The 18,001-nt window shown below is 45.5% G+C and overlaps 1 protein-coding gene across 3 annotated transcripts; it reads right to left on the reverse strand.

Moving 5' to 3' along the window:
• Positions 1–94: 94 nt before the first annotated feature.
• On the reverse strand, positions 95–17,538 carry Dctn2 (dynactin subunit 2). Of its 3 annotated transcripts, XM_004647009.3 has the most exons (16): positions 17,273–17,538; positions 16,284–16,352; positions 10,803–10,811; positions 8,339–8,344; positions 5,319–5,415; positions 5,074–5,135; positions 4,652–4,750; positions 4,215–4,375; positions 3,720–3,867; positions 2,875–2,940; positions 2,621–2,659; positions 2,375–2,452; positions 2,202–2,273; positions 1,979–2,081; positions 1,783–1,874; positions 95–546 (listed from the first exon to the last, which is right to left on the reverse strand). In XM_004647009.3, the coding sequence occupies exons 1-16, from the start codon at positions 17,306–17,308 to the stop codon at positions 460–462; spliced, it is 1,224 nt and encodes a 407-aa protein (XP_004647066.1). In that variant the 5' UTR covers positions 17,309–17,538; the 3' UTR covers positions 95–459. The 3 variants fall into 3 exon arrangements, with proteins under 3 accessions (XP_004647066.1, XP_004647067.1, XP_004647068.1); XM_004647010.2 differs by lacking the exon at positions 10,803–10,811 and having other exon boundaries at positions 17,273–17,440; XM_004647011.1 differs by lacking the exons at positions 8,339–8,344; positions 10,803–10,811 and having other exon boundaries at positions 17,273–17,452.
• Between the last annotated feature and the right edge of the window lie 463 nt (positions 17,539–18,001).

The raw sequence follows: 18,001 nt of genomic DNA on the forward strand, positions 1-18,001 counted from the left end.
AGGCAGGCACTGTGCCACTGAACTATGTCTCCTGTTTTCTGAATGTTTGTGTCTCAGTACCACTTCTTCCCCAGGAAACAAAGTAGAAGCCTCACAGAGTACAACAGCATTTAATGGTCAGAAATGGTTGTACAGTAGTATAGACAGCCACCCACGCTGCATTGGAGGACAAGAACCCAGTCCTTCCCTATACCAGGCAAAGCAGTACGGGACATGAGCTGGCATGTGACAAGGCCCATGTCCTCATCCCCTGAGCCTGAGGGGAGACCATATCTAATATCTATCCCCCAGCTACCACTCTTCAACAGGGGAGGGGCATAAAACCCACATGCAAGAACCCTTGCCCCCAGTGTCAGATAGGATGGGGCTGGGAGGGTTACAATGGAGGGGAAACCCTGTGTAAGCAGTATGAGTTCAGAGAGGCAGGGGTTATCCCTGTCCTCCACCTCCTAAAGGTGCTCACTTTGCCAGCTTCTTCATCCGCTCATCAATGCTGGCAAAGTTCCCTTCAACGGTAGCCAGGTTTTCACACATGGTTGTCTGTACCTACAAAGAGGGTAGAGAGGCATACTGTCAGGCTGCAGTGCTTACCTGCATAAGAAACATCCAGAAAAAATTACACAAGAAAAAAATGGAAACAGCCTGGGGAAGGGCTATTCATAGTGGGACTTCTCAAACTACCAGTAGAATATCATGAGCCTAGCTCAGGGTTTGGAGGACTCCCAAGACGCTTCTAGCCAGGTGTGCTACACACCTGTAATCCCCATACTTCAAAAGGCTGAGGCAGGAGGGTATCAGGTTCTAGCCCAGCAATGACAACAAGCCCAGCTTGTCTCTAACAAAAGAGCTGAGCTCAGTGAGAAGGCCCTGGGTTCAATTCCCACTACTACTTAAAAATCAGTTGTATGTAGTAATGAAATAAGCCTTGAGTTGCTTGAGATTATAGGCGTGTGCCACTGTACCCAGCTATGGCAAATACTTTATCTTAGTGGTTCTGTGATCTCCTGACTTAAATATGCCAGCACTTAGGGGCTGGAGAGATGGCTCAGTGGTCTAAAGCACCTACTTGGAACAAGCTTGGCAGAGCACAGGGACCACGGTTCGATCCCCCAGCACCACATGCCAGCCAGCTCCGCCCACGGGTGGGCTGAAGTGGCCACACACACAATAAATAAAATGTAAAAATAAATAAAAATTAAAAAAAAAATATGCCAGCACTTATAGTGCCTCCAAGAAAAATTTACTTATGTGCCAGGCATTCCTAAAGGCATGAATAAAAAAGGTGAAGGTCAAAAAAGGTGAAGGTCATGGTTCAGGTCAGAGGAAGTGGTTTGACCCCTAGCAAGGACCATAAAGCCATGTTAGGACTACACCGAAGAAGACTGGATTTTAAAACATGTCCACTAACATATAATGATTCACCTGTATTAGTGCACCTAACCCACATAGCTGAGGGAAGGACAATTTACTAATTGGTGTCTTTTTATTTTTTTGGAGACAGGGTCTATAGCTCAGGCGGCTTGAACTTGCTGTAATCCTCCTGCCTCAGCCTTATGTGTGTTAGGATTATAGCATGTGCCACCACAGAATTTAGCAGTTGGAAAGATGGATGTTCATAAGTTGTCAGAGGTCCCACACTGTTGAAAACCAGTATGGAGATTCAAATCAAGCCCCTGCCACAGCACGCCAAAAAAGAAACCAAGGCAAAACTCTAAATAAAGCTGAAGAATCTAGTCTGTATATGCTGGAGAAAAGTGAAAGGAGGTCAACAGAGATACACACCTGGGTCAAAAGGGTGGCATTGTCCTTGAGGGAACTGGCAATCATCTGCTGGGTGGTATCTAAGTGTGTCAGAAGCTGGCCAAACTGCATGGCTACAAAAGAAGAAAGGTATGGTTGAGACTAGCATCCAAGGCAACAAGGAGAGGAACAAACCAGCTTTTTCAGTTCTTGGCATGCCTGGCAGCTGACTTCCCACCTTGCTCATGCAGCTGCTTGATGGTAACAAGTCTTTGCACCAGCTCTGGCAGGGTAGAGGCCATGGGGCTCCAGCGCTGTATGGTTTCATACAGCTGGTGCACCTAGAAAGAAATGACAGGGCTCAGAGCAGATGGCTGAGCTGGCCATAAAGAGCTCACTAACTGCTCACAAAACGTGAGACGGTGGAAGGGCTATGAAAATGGGGAAGGTATGTTCCTGACCTTGCTCTGTGTATCAGCATCCTCCACAGAGGCTTTATGTTTGGCAATCTCATTCACCTTTCCAAGGACACTCTGAAAGCACAGATTTGAAAACTGACAATGAGGGGACCCAGGGCTTCCTATATCCCAAGTTCTTCTTTTGTAGCCATGGGCTTCCTCTCCCCATTAAATACCTGTAACCGAGCCTCCACTTGGTCCAAAACTGCAAGGTCCAGGGCGCTCACTTTTGCCTGTAATAGCTCCACAGTCTCCTGGGGGTGGGGTGTGGGGGGGTGTCAGACAACATGGCAAATGGAAAGCTATCAGACCTTTAAGCCCCCCATATTCCATTCATATATAGCTACAGACTCAGAAACGAGTCTTGGAGGAGGTCCAGTTCCAGTCTCCCCTCTGTAACCCAAAACTCCTTCCACACTCACCATCAGACAGGTTCCCTGCAGGCCTGCAGAAAGGGGATTCTGAAGGTAAAGACAGACAAAAACAAAACAAAACAAAAAAAAAACAGTGAATCTCATCGCCTATGATTATCTTTCTGCACCCCATGCTTCTAGCTGGCATCTGGTAACCAAAGCCCTTTGCTGACTTCTAGACTTATTTGGAATGCTGTGGACCTCAGCGCTCAGGGTACAGCATTTGAGGATCAGACTACTTTAAGTACGGGAGAGCATCTGACCTGAGCATCCTGGTCACAGCGGACAGTTGCTTCCAGTTCTGTTAGGCGCTTCTCAAGTTCTGCAACCTGGGGGAAGAAAGGAAGACCTGCTGTCATGTCTCTTGCTACTGGAGGAATAAGATCATGTTTTGTCTGCATGTCATTCCCCACCCCTTCCCAAAGGGACTCCTTTCCCTGTAACTCATCCCTAAACAATGTTTTCAACTCCCAACTGAAAGTAGATGGGCGAGAGAAACATGGAGAATGAGACATTAAAATAAAAGCCCTCCTAGTCCCTTTTCCCCAGGTCTGATCCTTCTGAGGCAGACAAACTCTAGGCCCACATCTCTTCTGGAGTGGTCCCTCACGATCACGGAGGTTACATTCCAGATACCCCGCAATAAGTGAAAATCAGTGAAGTAGCAGCACAATGTTTATTTCAGTATATTTTAATGTATTTGTTAGTTTATTTAAATATTTTTAAGGCTTTATAAACCCTTCCCACACTCTTACAAACCACTCCCACTTTTAAAAACACTTCTACTGTTCTTAAGCATTTCCTAAACTGATAAGCCTATGTAATTTTAACAATATACACATACTGTACAACACTGCAAAATCCTATAACATAGTGAAACATCCGCAATATAATTTATTTATTTATTTATTTATTTTTTTTTGGTGGTACCAGGGATTGAACTCAGGACTTTGTGCTTGCCAGGCAAGCACTTATTCCACTGAGGTATCTTCCCAGCCCTACAATAGATAATTTAGATTAATATTTTTTGAACACACAAAACAATGAGTCTACGGAAGTCAAACCATGAAATAGTGAGGGACTGATGATATACTATATACATACTTACTTTGGCAGCTTGAGAGAACTTGTCCTGCTCAGGCCGAGAATGTAGTTCGTAAGTGACAAGGCTGCTATCCAGGGGGTTTACACTGTGGGTCTTTCCCGCTGAACTAGCTTTGCTGTTCTTTGTTGTTTCCAGCTGCAGCAGTAGACGCCTGGTCAGACCAAGTAAAATAATCATGACTTGAAAGATAAAGATACATCACCTTCTCTTGCCTAATAGTTAACACTGAAGAACAGCTAGGATAGGCCAGGCATGGTGGGGCACGCCTGTAATCCCAGCACTCTCAGGAGGCTCAGGCAAGAGGACTATTGCGAGTTCGAGACCAGCCTGGGCTACAAAGTGAGTTCAAAGCTGGCCTGAACTGCAAAGCAAGACCCTGTTTCAAAAAGATTAAAACAAACTAAAACTAGGCCATTTTCCCCCTTAATGTCCCCTATTAGAGGCTGAGTTCTTCCAGAACCCCAACCAGCAATGACTTTCCAACAAAGTGAGACCCACTTAGCCAGAGCTCCATCGGGGTCGGTGAGGTTGATCGCAGCATCTGGTCCCAGCAGCTTCTCTAGGTGGGAAGCAACCAGCTGTTGTTTCAGGGCTGCCAGCTGCTTGGCCAGCACCACAGGGGTCAGCTTCTCCTCACTGGCTGACTCCTTTACTGTTGTCTGGTATGAAAAAAAGGCAGACCATGTGGGATAGCAGGAATGAATCAAGACAACAGAAAAGATCAATAGGCATAAGGACTGCTGTGGCTGAAGCCAGTTTTTAGTGCAGCAGATTGTCTACCTAGGACCTCTGAATGTAGATGCATGGGTACCCTATACCCTGGAACTTTAGTTCCCTTATTCAAGAAATTTCGGGAATCTCTTTTCCTGCTGGGAGGTCCTGCTCTGCTATGCAAGCCACACAGTAGAGGTGAGTAGAAGACAATGTATAGTTACCTTGATTTTCTCAACTTCAGTTGTCAGCTCCTGGACCTCATGCAGCAGTCGCTGATACTTTTGCTGGGGTGTCTCCTTTACTCCCAGGCCCTCTCCAAGCTAGAAAGCAAGCACAGAGGGTGGTATCACACCTATCACAAAGAGCCTGAAGAATTTGTCCAGATCTTGGGCCTAAGTCATAAGGTATCATATTCAACATCTGAATTCTTAACACCGTGATGCAAAAAGAAAGGGCCTGGAGACTCCCCAGAACTATCAGGGGTGGCAGGAGGGAGCAGAACATCACCAGCTGATCCCTGCTGGATTCCTCAGGAGCCTGACCAGAGAAATTCAAAATCCTGAATACATCCCCTCAATCTCCCTACTAAATGTCTGCTAGAGAGGATCACCAAACCATTCCCATCAATACACACAAAACAAACCATCTCATAATCTCCAGATTCGTATCCCGTCCTCTTGGTTTTCCCAATGCGATCTGAGAAATCTGCCAAGAAAAGAAGATAGGACTGAGAGCTTGATCTAGAACCAGGGTAGTCATAATCTCAGATGACTATGAGGGTTAACCAGAGATCTCCACGAGCAACCCATTCCCTAGAATGTAAGCGAGAAGCCACTCCTCATGTTTGTCCTCTGAACTCGCAACTACCCAACTTCAGCTTAGGCTCACCAAGTCCCTTTGTCCCCACTCTCTTGTCCTTGAACTTGTCATAGGCAGCATTGGGATTGACAATGATGTGCTCCACACTTGTGCTTGTTAGCTCCTCCTGCAGGAACAGGTAGTTCAGACCAAATAGGCAGATTCACTCCCCCCTCCCCTTCCTCTAGGCCACAAAAATCCCAAACCACTGAGCGGCTGAGCCCGACTTTTCCAAGGGGAAAGAAGGGTAGCTCCATTACAAACTGCTGACCCAGGCTCAATCTAGGAAACAGAAGCTTCCTGGTAAATTTGGAGCCCTGGTTGTATAAATATTAACGCCCTGATTCAGCTAGGAACAGAGGCAGCAAACCTCCCCACCCACTCTGTACATACCACCCCCCACCCTTCCCGGTTATCTGGCACGCAACATGCACTCAAGGCAAGAAACCAACATGACCTCTTTCACCTCCCCCCTCCCAAAAGCAAATCTCCTTGCCAACTGAGCAAGTCCATCTTAAAGCTGACCTCCCATCCTTGCTGGAGGAAAGAGGAAGGAAGGCAGACAGACCAATATCTCTGAGTATGAGTATTAAACCTGCTGAAGGTAAGATACCAGCTTAGATACAAAAGGAAGGGTGGCAGAGGGCCTGACCAGAAACCTAGTTTCTAAGCTACTGTGAGGCCAGGCAATTCAGAGGATAGAAAGAAGAGTCAGAGGTTTACTGGCTTATTTTTAAAGGGACACCTTAGAAGCAACAATCATAAACAACAGCTGTTTGCCAGGAACACCCTGGGCAAGGGTGAGACGTAAGTCCTGAAAAGGAGATGGTGCAGCACTTCTTACAGAGAAGCCATAGCACCTACTCTTGCTCCCTGAGCCCTCTGCACTGTCTCAAGAGCTGAAGCTCTACCATAAGCAGAGGACACAGGAGAATGAAAGACACTATAACCTAGGAACCAAAACAGAGGTTCTCTGCTTACTAAACATCAACTTGTTTAGTTTCTGGTAGCTACGCCAATACTGGGCACTCCCGACTCACTTCCCTCCTCTGTATCAGAAGCCCAAGAGCCTCCCACTAGAGTAATGAGGGTCAGGGAGAGACTCAGGAGTCCTTCTTTATTATTTGGCTTGACATATCCACCTACCACAAGACCAAGGCAAAATGAATCTTCTTTCCTTCAACCTAGAAAAAGTTCTCAACCCTGGCTCCTGGCTGTACACTAGAATCACTTAAAAAATTTTAATGGCCTGTGTCCACTTCTTACACGTTGATTTCACTGCTACAAGGGAAGGTCAGATAGCTCAGTGATTCTAGTGTGCAGCCAGGAAATTCTGCCTGTGTGTGGGTATGTGGGAAGTGGGAAGGGTGCATGCAGTAAGAGAGCAGCTGACAGAGGCAAGCTCTGTCCCTCACCTCTTGGCTTTGCTATTAGAGAAGGAATCAGTGTGGGTGGCAGCTTTAAAAATAAGAGGAAAAAAGTAAGACGTATCAATTTTGATCCCTGTCTCTGCTTTAAGGAATTGCTAGACAGAGGGCAAATGCCATGGTGCAAGGGAAAACAAAAGGGCCCAATGTCCAGTATGCAAATCCCAGGGGGAAGAGATATTTGAGTCCCAAATAAGTCTCTCTATAACCCTCACTGAAATGGTATAGCCAGAGCACCCACTTGGAAAATAGCTGTGTGGTCTTGTCTCTAGAAAGTTTGAGAAGGACACAGCCTCAGGAGTGGTAACTTTCTCTGAAGCTGATGCTTAAGAATATATGCCATTTCTCCCTGTGAAAGCCCATCGAAGGCCAATAAGGCTGAAATCCTTCAAAAAAATGTTAATGGCTAGGCATTGGGGCACACATCCGTAATCTAGCACTTGGGAGACTGAGGCAGGAGGATCACCTCAAGTTTGAGGCCAGTCTGAATTACACAGTGAGTTCAAGGCCAGCCTGAACTACACAGAGACACTGCCTCCATAATTTTTTTTTTTTTGTGGTACCGGGGATTGACTCAGGACCCTGTACTTGCCAGGCAAGCGCTTATACTGAGCCATCTCCACAGGCCCAATAAAATTTTAAAGTAACAACAAATCTTCCTAAAAAGATAATTTTTAAGTTTTGAAAATCTGTAACATATGTATTGTATGTTACAGTTTTTGTCTGTTTCTGATTTTGTTCTTGTTTTTGTTTCTAGTTTTCCAAATAAAATTTTAAATGTGTAATTAAAAAAAAAAAAGAAAAAGAATGAAGCTGGGCATGATGGTGCACACCTGTAATTCTCGTACTTCAGGAAGCTGAGACAGGAGAAAGACAGGTTTGATCCTACACTAGGCAATTTAGCAAGCCCTTGTCTGAAAAAATAAGGGCTGGGGATGTAACTGAGTGCAAAGACTCTAGGTGCAATTTTCAGGAAGGAAAAACACAAGGAAGAATGAGGACTGGCACCATAGCTTAGTGGCAGAGGACATGCCTAGCATGCTAAAGGCCCTAAATTCAATGCCCAGCACTGCACATACATAAAAATAATGGGTGGCATAAGCTGCAGACCAAAGAGAAAACAGTCACCATTTAATAAGCTCTCACTATGGGTGAGTAATGTGTAGATGAGAATCCACTTATTTATGTTCCTAAACACATAGGAAAAGGGAAGCAGGGAAAGGGGGCAACACAGAGAAGGTAAAGTTCTGGACAGTCATAGGAATAATAGCGCTTTCACCCCACTGTCCCCTGCTGTATGAGAACGACCTGGCCAGGAGGGCTGCCAGAGGCTGGCATTCTCTTACACCTCTCTGGGATCCCTCTGCAGCCCAGGGGGACTCAGGTGGGCAGCATGAGCTAGTCCTGCAGCTAGTCCAGCAGCATTTATTCTGCCAAGGTCTCAAAAAGAGTGGGCACGGGCTGGGGCAGGGCCACTGTTGACTTTTGAGACAGGAAAGGACGTCAACTGGGAGTTGGACTAACTAGAGGGAGAAAAGACTTAGTGGAGACAAGAGGACAGAGAAACAACTGCCCATCACAGCACACCCCATTACAAAGCAGATGAAAGGTCAGGCTTCTTACCAGCTCCTTGTGGTTTCCCCAGAGGTGAGAAAATCAAAAAAGTTAAAAGGAAGGGAGTAGGGGAATGGGAGCGAGGGAGGGGGAAAAAAAGACAAAATTGTTATTAGCAAATTGTCACATGCACTACATGACAGTCTTCAAACACACCATACCACAAGGTCCCAGGGGATCCTAGCAAAATTAGGGGGCCAAGAATTAGCTAGATACCCCAAGAGAAAGAAAACCAGAGACCCTTTCCTTCTCTGGTGGTGAAGATGTCATGAAGCTTTGGCATAAACAGCACCAATTTAGAATCATCTGAGAATGAGCAGTCAGATGTTACGAGCTGGTGGCATGATATAGGAAAGTGCAAGAAGAGAAGGTAGAATTAGAGGGGAAACTGCAGAAATGGCAGAATATGAAGAGGAGAATATGGGGATTCTGAGGACATGTAGCTGAGTAATGGTCCACAATTCTTAAGGCGGGAGTTTCCCTCACTAGAACAGCGTCCAAGTCTTCCTATCTCCTGAGACCTCTAGTGAAAAAACTGGACAGTTAACATCAGCATAAAGTCATAATGAGAGTGGCTCCTCCAGGTTGTCTGACAGGACTTTAGGTTAGGCAAAAGAAAATGTGTCAGCTTCCCAGGGTGAGTTTCAGGAAATACAGTACCTAATTGCAGTCCTATTCTTATTTCCAGTTGCCAGAGGAGAGGCAGGGCAAATTCTGGTCCTTCACCAAGCCTGTTTCTCATGTGTTTGTATCCATTTTCAGTGGCTGGTAACTTACCCTGCAGCTCTGGGTGCTGCATAACAATTCTACAATGATTTACTAGCAAAAAGAGCCCAGCGGATACCAAGAATCAGATACCAGCCTATGTATAGAACGTGTTTCTTAAACCCCCATCTGCAAGATTTACAGGGATTGGAGCACTGACAAGGGGGAAGGGTGAGAGCATTTTCAAAAGGTCTTATTTTAGTACAACCCACATAGATAAGGTCTTACTTCTAGACAAGACGGGCTTAGAACTGCTAGAAGGGAAAATCTAGCAGTATGCCCTGCCTTCTAGGGGCTCTGGTGATAGGCAGATGGAAATGTGGGAGTCTGATGGGTATGTACATATGAAAACCTACAGTGGGAGAAAGACATGTGATTCCTATCCCAAGGTATCAGCCAGATACGCCTGACCCCCAACTCTTCACTCCCTGGTCAGTGCCAGGATACAGGGCAGCCAAAATGCCTCTTTTAATCCTACAGTATAGACTGAGTGTCCACACACAGTGGCATAAGCACTCAAAGGTGCACACATGCAAATGCATGTGGGGATAGCCCAAACTTACTTCTCACCCCAAGCTAAAACCAGTATGGGAGAGACTCATGGAGAGGGAGAGGGGCTGACAGGCCATGATCTTAAGTTCACACCATGAAAAATGGGCAGAACAGTGAGAACAGAAAAGTCAAAGAAGAAAAGTGGTATATTCGTTTCAAATAGTATACACCACCATCAGGTCTGTCTTATGGACAGGAGGAATGATGAGAATGATGAGTTTGGAGGAGTAAGTCCCTAGTTGAATTAGTAACAATTACTACGGAAATCCAGTACAATACAGCCACCTTGACTGGAAAATTGCAGGTGGCCTGATCCAGGATACAAGTTTACTTGGTAGGAGACTCCTAGTCCCTTTTAACTAACAGCCTGCTGAGACCTGAGGTTCTAAACCAGACCGAGGAGGTGGCTGCTGCTCTCCTGAGCCTGTTCAGGCTCTCTGCCAACACTGCAGGCGGGGGAGGTGTCTTCAGAACCATAATGACAAGGAAGATGGAGAGAGCTACAGACTAAAACTGTCCATGATGGACCAACATAATGCTGACCATCCATCCATTTCTAAAGGAGGGGTACAGAAACAGAAAGGCTCACAGAAGCACAAATAGCCCAAATCATCTTAAAATTGCATATAAACCCTCCTTCCCATCCCATTACCTTTTTCTAGCATAGAATATTAAAATGAGGGGTCTTCTCCCAGGGATAATCCATGCATAGCCAAGAAGTGAAGACTTCTGCCATCTCCCTTGTTTTCTATTCTTGTCTATAATGGTTCAAAATCATCCCATAAAAATCTGTTAATCCATTTAGTGTCAAAAGGAAAAAAGAAACTCCCAACTCTAGTCCCTAAATACCTCATGTTTAAAAGCATTCACAGCCTCCGTGTTTCTATCCCATCCTCCATGGGACAGTTTTATTCTGCAGACCTCACAAGGAGAAGAGACAATGATTTGTGGATCATAGTTTTTTAGAACCTTGATTAATGATCTTTAAACATAAGGCCAGCAGACCCCTCAGTGACCCAGCTAAGGACCCATTAGAATTTAAATTGATTAGCTACAATTGCACAGCAGCAGAGCATTGCATGCGAGATGGCAGAGAGAGAGAAAAAAAAAAAAAAACCAAAAAAACATGCAGAGAAGAAGCATTGAATGGTCTTACTTGTGCAAACTAGTGTCCAGGCAGGGTGGTGAGGGAGGATGGGGGAAGCATTAGGAAAAACTCAGGTTAAGTTCAAGTGCGCCAAAAGTCAATGAACACATTCAAGCATATTCTACGATACTCTAACCTGTAAGAAAGAGAACTTACTGTTTCTCATCTGAGATTATGCTGGAGCTCCATAAGACTAAGGCCAGGTAAGTTTTCTCCTTTTCACATGTTACTGGGAGTAGTGGTACCATAACAGGAAACACTTTAAATTTCTAGTAAGGCTTTCTGAACTTACACCTCTTGCTCCAGCAGTACAAAAGCCATATGCAGAATGCCTCACTGATCCAAGGCAGGCTATTGGTCTGAGAGAGGGTATTCAATTTGGGAATTAACTTCCCTAAGAAAGTATTTTAAGAAAAAATTTTTTTTTAATTTTCAGGCCGGGGAGATGGCTCAGTGGAATAAGCACTTGTCTGGCAAGCACAGGGGTATGAGTTCAATCCCTGCTTCCGACACAAACAAAAACAAAGAAATTTTTCAAGACAAACAAAGTGGTGCTTGCTTGTGAAGCCAGGAAACTGCAAGTTCAAGGGCAGTTTGGACAACTAAGGAAGACCCTGTCCAACATAAAACTTTAAAAAAGATCTGGGTGAAGCTGGGCATGACACATCCCTATAAGCCCAGCATTTGGGAGGCTGAGGCAGGACTGCCATGAGCTCAAGGCCAGCCTGGGCTACATAGTGAGCTCAAGACCAGCCTGAACTGCACAGTGAGACCCTGTCTCAAAAAAAGGGTGGGGATGACTGGGGCCAGGGAGATGGCTCAGTAGAATAAGCGCCTCCCGGGCAAGAGCAAGCAGGGTGTGGTGATACATGTCTGGGAGGCTGAGGCAAGAGGACAGCAAGGTTGAGCCCAGCCTGGGCAATTTAGCAAGACTGTCTCAGAATAAAAGACAAATCAACAAAAGGGCTGGGGATATAGGTCAGTGTGAAGGTCCTGGGTTTAATCTATTAACACTGTGCAAAAATTTTTAAAAAATACCCAGGCATGGTGTTGCATGCCTGCAACCTCAGTTACTCAGGAGGCTAAGGCAGGAGAATTGCTGCGAGTTTGAGTCCAGCCTGGGTTACAAAGTCAGCTGAAGATCAGCCTGAACTGCATAACCAGACCCTGTCTCAAAAATGCAAAAAAAAAAAAAAAAAACCAAACAAACCCAACAACGAAGTCTCCAGACAAGCCCAACGCCCTAATCCAAGAGTATATAAAATGCAGAGATCTATCTAGATTGAGGAGAAAAGGGTACCTATGCCATTTTATCTTATGAATATTTTACTTCTTGCTAAACTTGTTTTACTGGGATTTTAAAGGGGAAAAAAAGTCAGAATTATCTCTAGCCACAGCAAAACTGAATATGTTCTTGTCCCATTCACCCTACAATGGGATTCATAAGACTTATGTTTAAGTTAACTAGCAACTCAGATATTTAAGGGACATTAGAGTACACTATTCTCTTTAGTTCGAGGAAAAAAAGTTAAAGGACAGTCAAGGTCAACAATACTTGATATCCCTTGATAGGAGAAGGTAAAGACCTTCCAGAAGGTTCCACAAATGTGTTATATATGTGTACCAATTCCCCATGACAAATGTAAACATTATGTACTGCAAATATGTGCTAACAAAAATTGTAGAATAAAAAATTTTTCAGAAAACTTTCCACAAATAGTTGGCTAAAGTGGCCATGGGAGCACATGCCATAATCTCAGATATTCAGGAGGCTGAGGCAGGTAGATTGTAAGTTTGAGGCCAGTCAGGGCAACTTAATGTGAACCTGTCTCCAAATTTAAAAAGAGCTGGGTATGGTGGAGCATGTATATAATTCTACCACCATGAAGGCAGAGAGAAGAGGACTGCTTGAGTTTAAGGCCAGCTTGGGTTACACAGAGACTGTTTCAAATAAATAAAAAATTTAAATCTCAATGGTAAAGTGCATACCTAATACGTATAAGGCATGGGTTCAATCCACAAAACCATAAAAATAAAAAGATAGTCTGAGTTGGGGTGCTAGTGCACACCTGTAATCCCAGCACTGGGAAGGTTGAGGCAGGAGGATCACTTCAACTTCAACGTGAGTTGAACTGCATAATACATCTCTCTCAAAAGAAAGAAAAGAGAAAAAAAGAAATTGGCCATGCTGCTTATCTTCAGGGAAGGGGACCTGAGTGGTAGGAAGGGTGGGAGCAGGAGGGAAGTGGGGAAGACTGCTATACAGTCTCAAATTTTGGTTTTCTATGAATATATTATTTTTAAAAGTAATAAAATTAAAGTTGAAAATAACCTGGAGATTAAGGCAGAGAATGTGGTAGCCAGGTACTAAGAAGGTGACCGAGAATCTCAGGGTTCATCCATAAGAATGTCGATGCGCAGTCACCTGTGCTAAGTCTTGGGCAGGTAGGTGAGGAGGGGACAGGCTGCTAGGGAGTATCCAGATCTCCAGGACACAATGTTTCAGGGTTGGTTAAGCATACAACTCACTGGTGCTCAAGTTGCACATTTACATCAGTATCAAGAGCAACAGCAGAAGCATTACTCAGCTGATTTCACAAAAGCTGCCTTCTTAAGGCCCATAGGGAGTTGTAGGGGGCCAGAGACATCAGCTGCCACTGGGAAACATCCAGGCCCTCCAAGCTTCTAAAGCAGCTGAAGGTCTTCCTATCCCACCTACTCTTCCCTGATGGAGAGTCATTTACCCAAGCCTGGGAGATGGAGACAGTTTAATTCCTTGACCAGCATTTTTGGCAACATGTCTCAGGAGATGAACTCTCATGGTGTCCTCTCCTGACCAGTCATTCTATCCAGCTGCTACTCAAATAGGCTGTTCAGGCTCAGTGGAGAGGAGAGAGCCAATCAGAACTGCACATTCAGGTTTTTCCATCCCTAGAATGGGCATCACTTTTTTTTATTAACAGATATCCTAGTACTCACAATAGAAAAATTACAACTTTTATTGTTGTTTGGGAAAGAAATTGCTGTGATAATATCCATTCAAATTACAGCCAGGGACAAAAGGACAGAGTTCTATTCATTATTTTGCCATGAAGGCTTGATATTGTATAGGCAGAGGCCTCGGCCAGAACTGAGTAATCTCTGGACCATGGTAGTGCAGGGAACTGCTCAGCATATACAGGCCTACCCTGCCAGGTGGGAGGCAACTTTCTCCCAAGATAGCTCTTGGAGTGACAGGTGCACACTCAGGTCCTTGGGCAATGACATCATCTGCATTATCTCCAGATACTCAAGCCTAAGGGACTGACATGCCAGCAAGTACAGAAGCTACAAGGAACACATCACTGAGAAGAGCTATAGGGAAGGTGTGTACCACAACGTAGAACGCACTTCCACAAGAGGGAATAAAATAAGGAGTACGCCAAGCCATACATATAAGCCAGCAACCAGCATTCCCCAGAACTAATCAGCCCCACAGCCACAGCCACAGGACTTACAAACACACATACTGGAGCTGTCTACTGAACCTGTTCCTGTGCCTCTTGGTCACACCTTCAGCGAGATCTCACAGTATCAGTGTGATTCCAAGCCAGCTCTCTATGCAAATAGTAAAACCTAAAGCATAACCTATGAGACATGTTGATAGATCTTCATCCCTAGGGCACTTAGGTGTCTTTTGTGTGTGTGTGTGTGTGTGTGTGTTTTTCTTTGCTGTTGTTCCAGGAATTGAACTCAGAACTTGCACTTGCCAGGCAGGTGCTGTGCCACTGAGCTATATCCCTGGCAATACACAGTTCTCACTGTGGTAATTTCCATTCAATTTTGTTTTTCCTCATCTTTATGTTTCCTACCCAGCTAAGCATTCCCCACTGTTTCCTATATGCACCCTAATCCTGTTAGTCGGGGACTCCTTGAGGGCAGGGACATTTCTTCCTCTGCATTGCACAAAAGTCAACACAAAATGAACACAATCAATAATGCTAAGTGAGTCCATTATGGTTAAAACGTGTCCACAGCTAATCTTTTCCTCTTTACAATCTTAAATCTGAGTGTTTCTGTGACCTCTCCTCTGCTGAAATGAAAGATTTTAAACTTTATTTTGCTCTGACCAGATCAGAGATTTTTTTTTTTCGGTCTTTCTGAGATAGGGTCTCACTAGACTAGCCTTGAGCACACTTTGTAGCTCAGGCTGGTCTCGAACTCCCAAAAATCCCCCTGCCTCAGCCTCCTAAGTGTTAAGATTACAGGCATGCATCACCATACCCAGCTAGATCAGATATTTATCTTTCTAAAATTTCCAAATCATTTTCTAACTCTTTGCCCTACAGACACTAGATATTAATATAAAAAATGTTTCTGTAAAGTTTTAAGTCTAGTTCTTGGTAGGCTACTAATAAACATATACTGAGTGAAACAACCTATAAAGGCTTACTTCCTAACCCCAAGGAGATTATAAATTACTGTTTTGTTTTTTGAGGAAGGGTCTCACTAGTTTAGGTTGACCTTGAACTCACTATGTAGCACAAGCTGGCCCTGAGGTCACAGTGAGTCTCCTGCTACAGCCTCCTAAGTGCTGGGGTGATTCCATTGTTAGAGGTTAGAACTCAGTAACCAAACTAAGTCACTAGTCCCAAACGTAAATGTTTTGAGATATTACAATGTTCTTTAAAAGTAGCTGGGCAGGCTGGAGAGATAGCTCAGTAGAATAAGCGTTTGCCTGGCAAGTGCAAAGTCTTGAGTTCAATCCTCAGTACCGCAATAAATAAATAAGTAAATAAATAAATAAATAAAAATAGCTGGGCATGGTGGCACATCCCCAGCTATTTGGAAGGCTGAGGTAAAAGGATCATTTGTTTAAGGCTAGCTTTGGAAATTTTTTTCTTTTTTTTTTTTTTTAGGAAAGGGTCTACAGGGTGTTCAGGGTCTCACTAGATCAGACTTGTAGTAATCTGCCTGTTTACAGCCTCCCAAAAACTGGGATTACAGGCGTGAGCCACCACACCCAGTCTCAATCACTGTCTCAATGCACCCCCGAGGCGGGCCAGCACCACAGGCCTGGGGATTGAACCCCCAGCCCCTGTGCCTGCTTGTAGGTGCTTTAATCCGCTGAGCTACTTGGCTGGCCCTAGCCTGGGAAATTTAAAAGGGCTGGAATATAGCTGGGTGGCACAGTGCTTACCTAGCATGCACAAGACCTTGGCTTCAATCTCCAATACCAGGAAAAAAAAATTTTTTTTAATAAAATAAAAGACCCAAAGAGTCAGGACTTTGCAAGCAGGTCTTGTTAGCTGTAATCCCACTGACTTGACACTTCTTGGCACTGTTCATGGGTGACGTCAAGCCTAGAAAGGCCTTAAGCCCTGTGATGTGCACACCACCCAGGCTGGGGCTGGCATACTCTACTGTTGTGGCTCCCTGGAGAAGAGAAAGGATCTATCTGGGGGGAGAGAGGTCAGAGCTCAGAGGAATCCTGAGGCAGCACAATCTTACCGCATCAAACTCCGCTTGATCATCTTCAGGTAAGTCGCTGGTTTCATAAACATCTGGCTCGTTTCTGGCCTGCAGGCAGAAGCAGTGACCACCTAAACTCACTACCTAACATCCACCACCACCCCGTACCTTACCCCATTCCATATGAACAAGCTAACAAGAGAAGGGAGGCCATAATGCCAAAAGTCTGTCCTCTTCTCCACCTGCCCTACAAACAGCATGTAGCATGTCTGTTCCCACGTTCTCAGTGCGGGTAGAGATGTCAGCAGGCACAGCCGGGACCAGATGGTAAGTAGTGTGATAACAAAGATGTTACCCTCACCATGGAGGGGCAGGGTCCTTGGTAATCATTTGGTCCAAAGTAGGTGCAGGCCATCCTCAATTAGGCCCTGCACACCACTCCCATGGCCCAAGGGTTGAAAGTCACTCAGGTTCTCAGTTCCCGATGTCCCGTGCCCCAACCCCCAACCCCAGAATGCAGGCGAGGCAGCACAAAAGGATGAGTACATGCCAGCTTTTGCATTTGAAGAGAAGGATCTGACACATAGGTTCTCCAAAGGACAGAGTCCCTCACGGGGCACAAGAAGGTTCTGCCACCGTAAACTCCCTTGGCAGTATGAAAGCCATCACTAGGTGGCCTGGCCAGTATGTCTGGGACAGGAATGCGGGGCATTATAGGGAGATTTGGGGCGGCACGATCAGTGTTGACAGAATGTCAAGGAATCTCGGGCACAAGTGTAATCACCCAAAGATTTCTGGGCCAGGAAACCGGCAACAACCGGAAAGGGGGCCAGAAGCTCCGCCCGGTGGCCCGGTCCAGTCTGGTGAGAAGTCCGGGAGGTGCTGCAGACGCTCGGAAAACGAGCGGAACGAGGCCTTGGGGTGGAGGAAGGGCGACAAGCGGGAAGGGTCGCGGGCCGGTATCTGTTAGGGGGTCTTCGGGAGGCCGGGGGCGCGGCCTTGGGAACCCGGGCCGGCCCTGTACTCACAATGCCGGGAAGGTCGGCGTATTTAGGGTCCGCCATGGCGGCGGCGAGTCAGGGCTTGGGGACCAGAACCTCGATAGAGCCGGGGCCGGTAACCGGGTAGGGGAGAGGCTGGGTCCAGGTCCCCAGCCAAGGCGGCAGCAATGGGAGCGGCAGATCAGGAACTCTCGCGATAGCGGTAGCTCAGCAGAAGCATAAAGCACAAATCGCGAGAACAGACGCTACCACACCTAGAGAGTCTGGGATTGGCGAGAGTGAGGCCTGGGGATGAGGTAATGGTGAGGGGTCGCCGCCTTGGATTCTGGGATGTGTAGTTCTGGCTCTAGTGGTCCAGGAACTACCATAATGCACCTGACAGAACTTTTTTTTTTTGTTTTGTTTTGTCTTTTTGAGACAGAGTCTTACTGTGCAGTTCAGGCTGGACTTGCGCTTACTTTGTAGCCCAGACTGGCCTCGAACGAAGCTATTTCATACAACTTGTCATTTTTTTTTACATCATCTGTGAAACAATTTTTTATTTTTCTTCACTCCCAGAAATTAAGCGACTAGAAATCACGCAGCTAGTCATGTGTTATGTCCAGGATTTCATAAACATTTTCGCTGGGTGGAGTGGCACATGCCTGTAATCCCAGCACTTGAGAGGCTGAGGCTGGAAGAGTGTCACAAATTTGAGGCCAGTTTATATCAGTTCAAGGCCAGCCTGGATTACAGAACAAGCCGTTTTCTCAAAAA

Source organism: Octodon degus, unplaced genomic scaffold (assembly GCF_000260255.1).
Source record: "Octodon degus isolate 3935 unplaced genomic scaffold, OctDeg1.0 scaffold00286, whole genome shotgun sequence".
Taxonomy (NCBI): Eukaryota; Metazoa; Chordata; class Mammalia; order Rodentia; family Octodontidae; genus Octodon; species Octodon degus.

Coding starts and splice junctions, on each gene's coding strand:
- Dctn2 (XM_004647009.3), bottom strand. CDS start 17,308: ATGGCGGACCCTAAATACGCCGACCTTCCCGGCATT. Junction 2,660..2,874: donor GCTGTGACCAGGATGCTCAG/GTCAGATGCTCT, acceptor CTTTACCTTCAG/AATCCCCTTTCTGCAGGCCT. Junction 2,274..2,374: donor AAGTGGAGGCTCGGTTACAG/GTATTTAATGGG, acceptor CTGTGCTTTCAG/AGTGTCCTTGGAAAGGTGAA.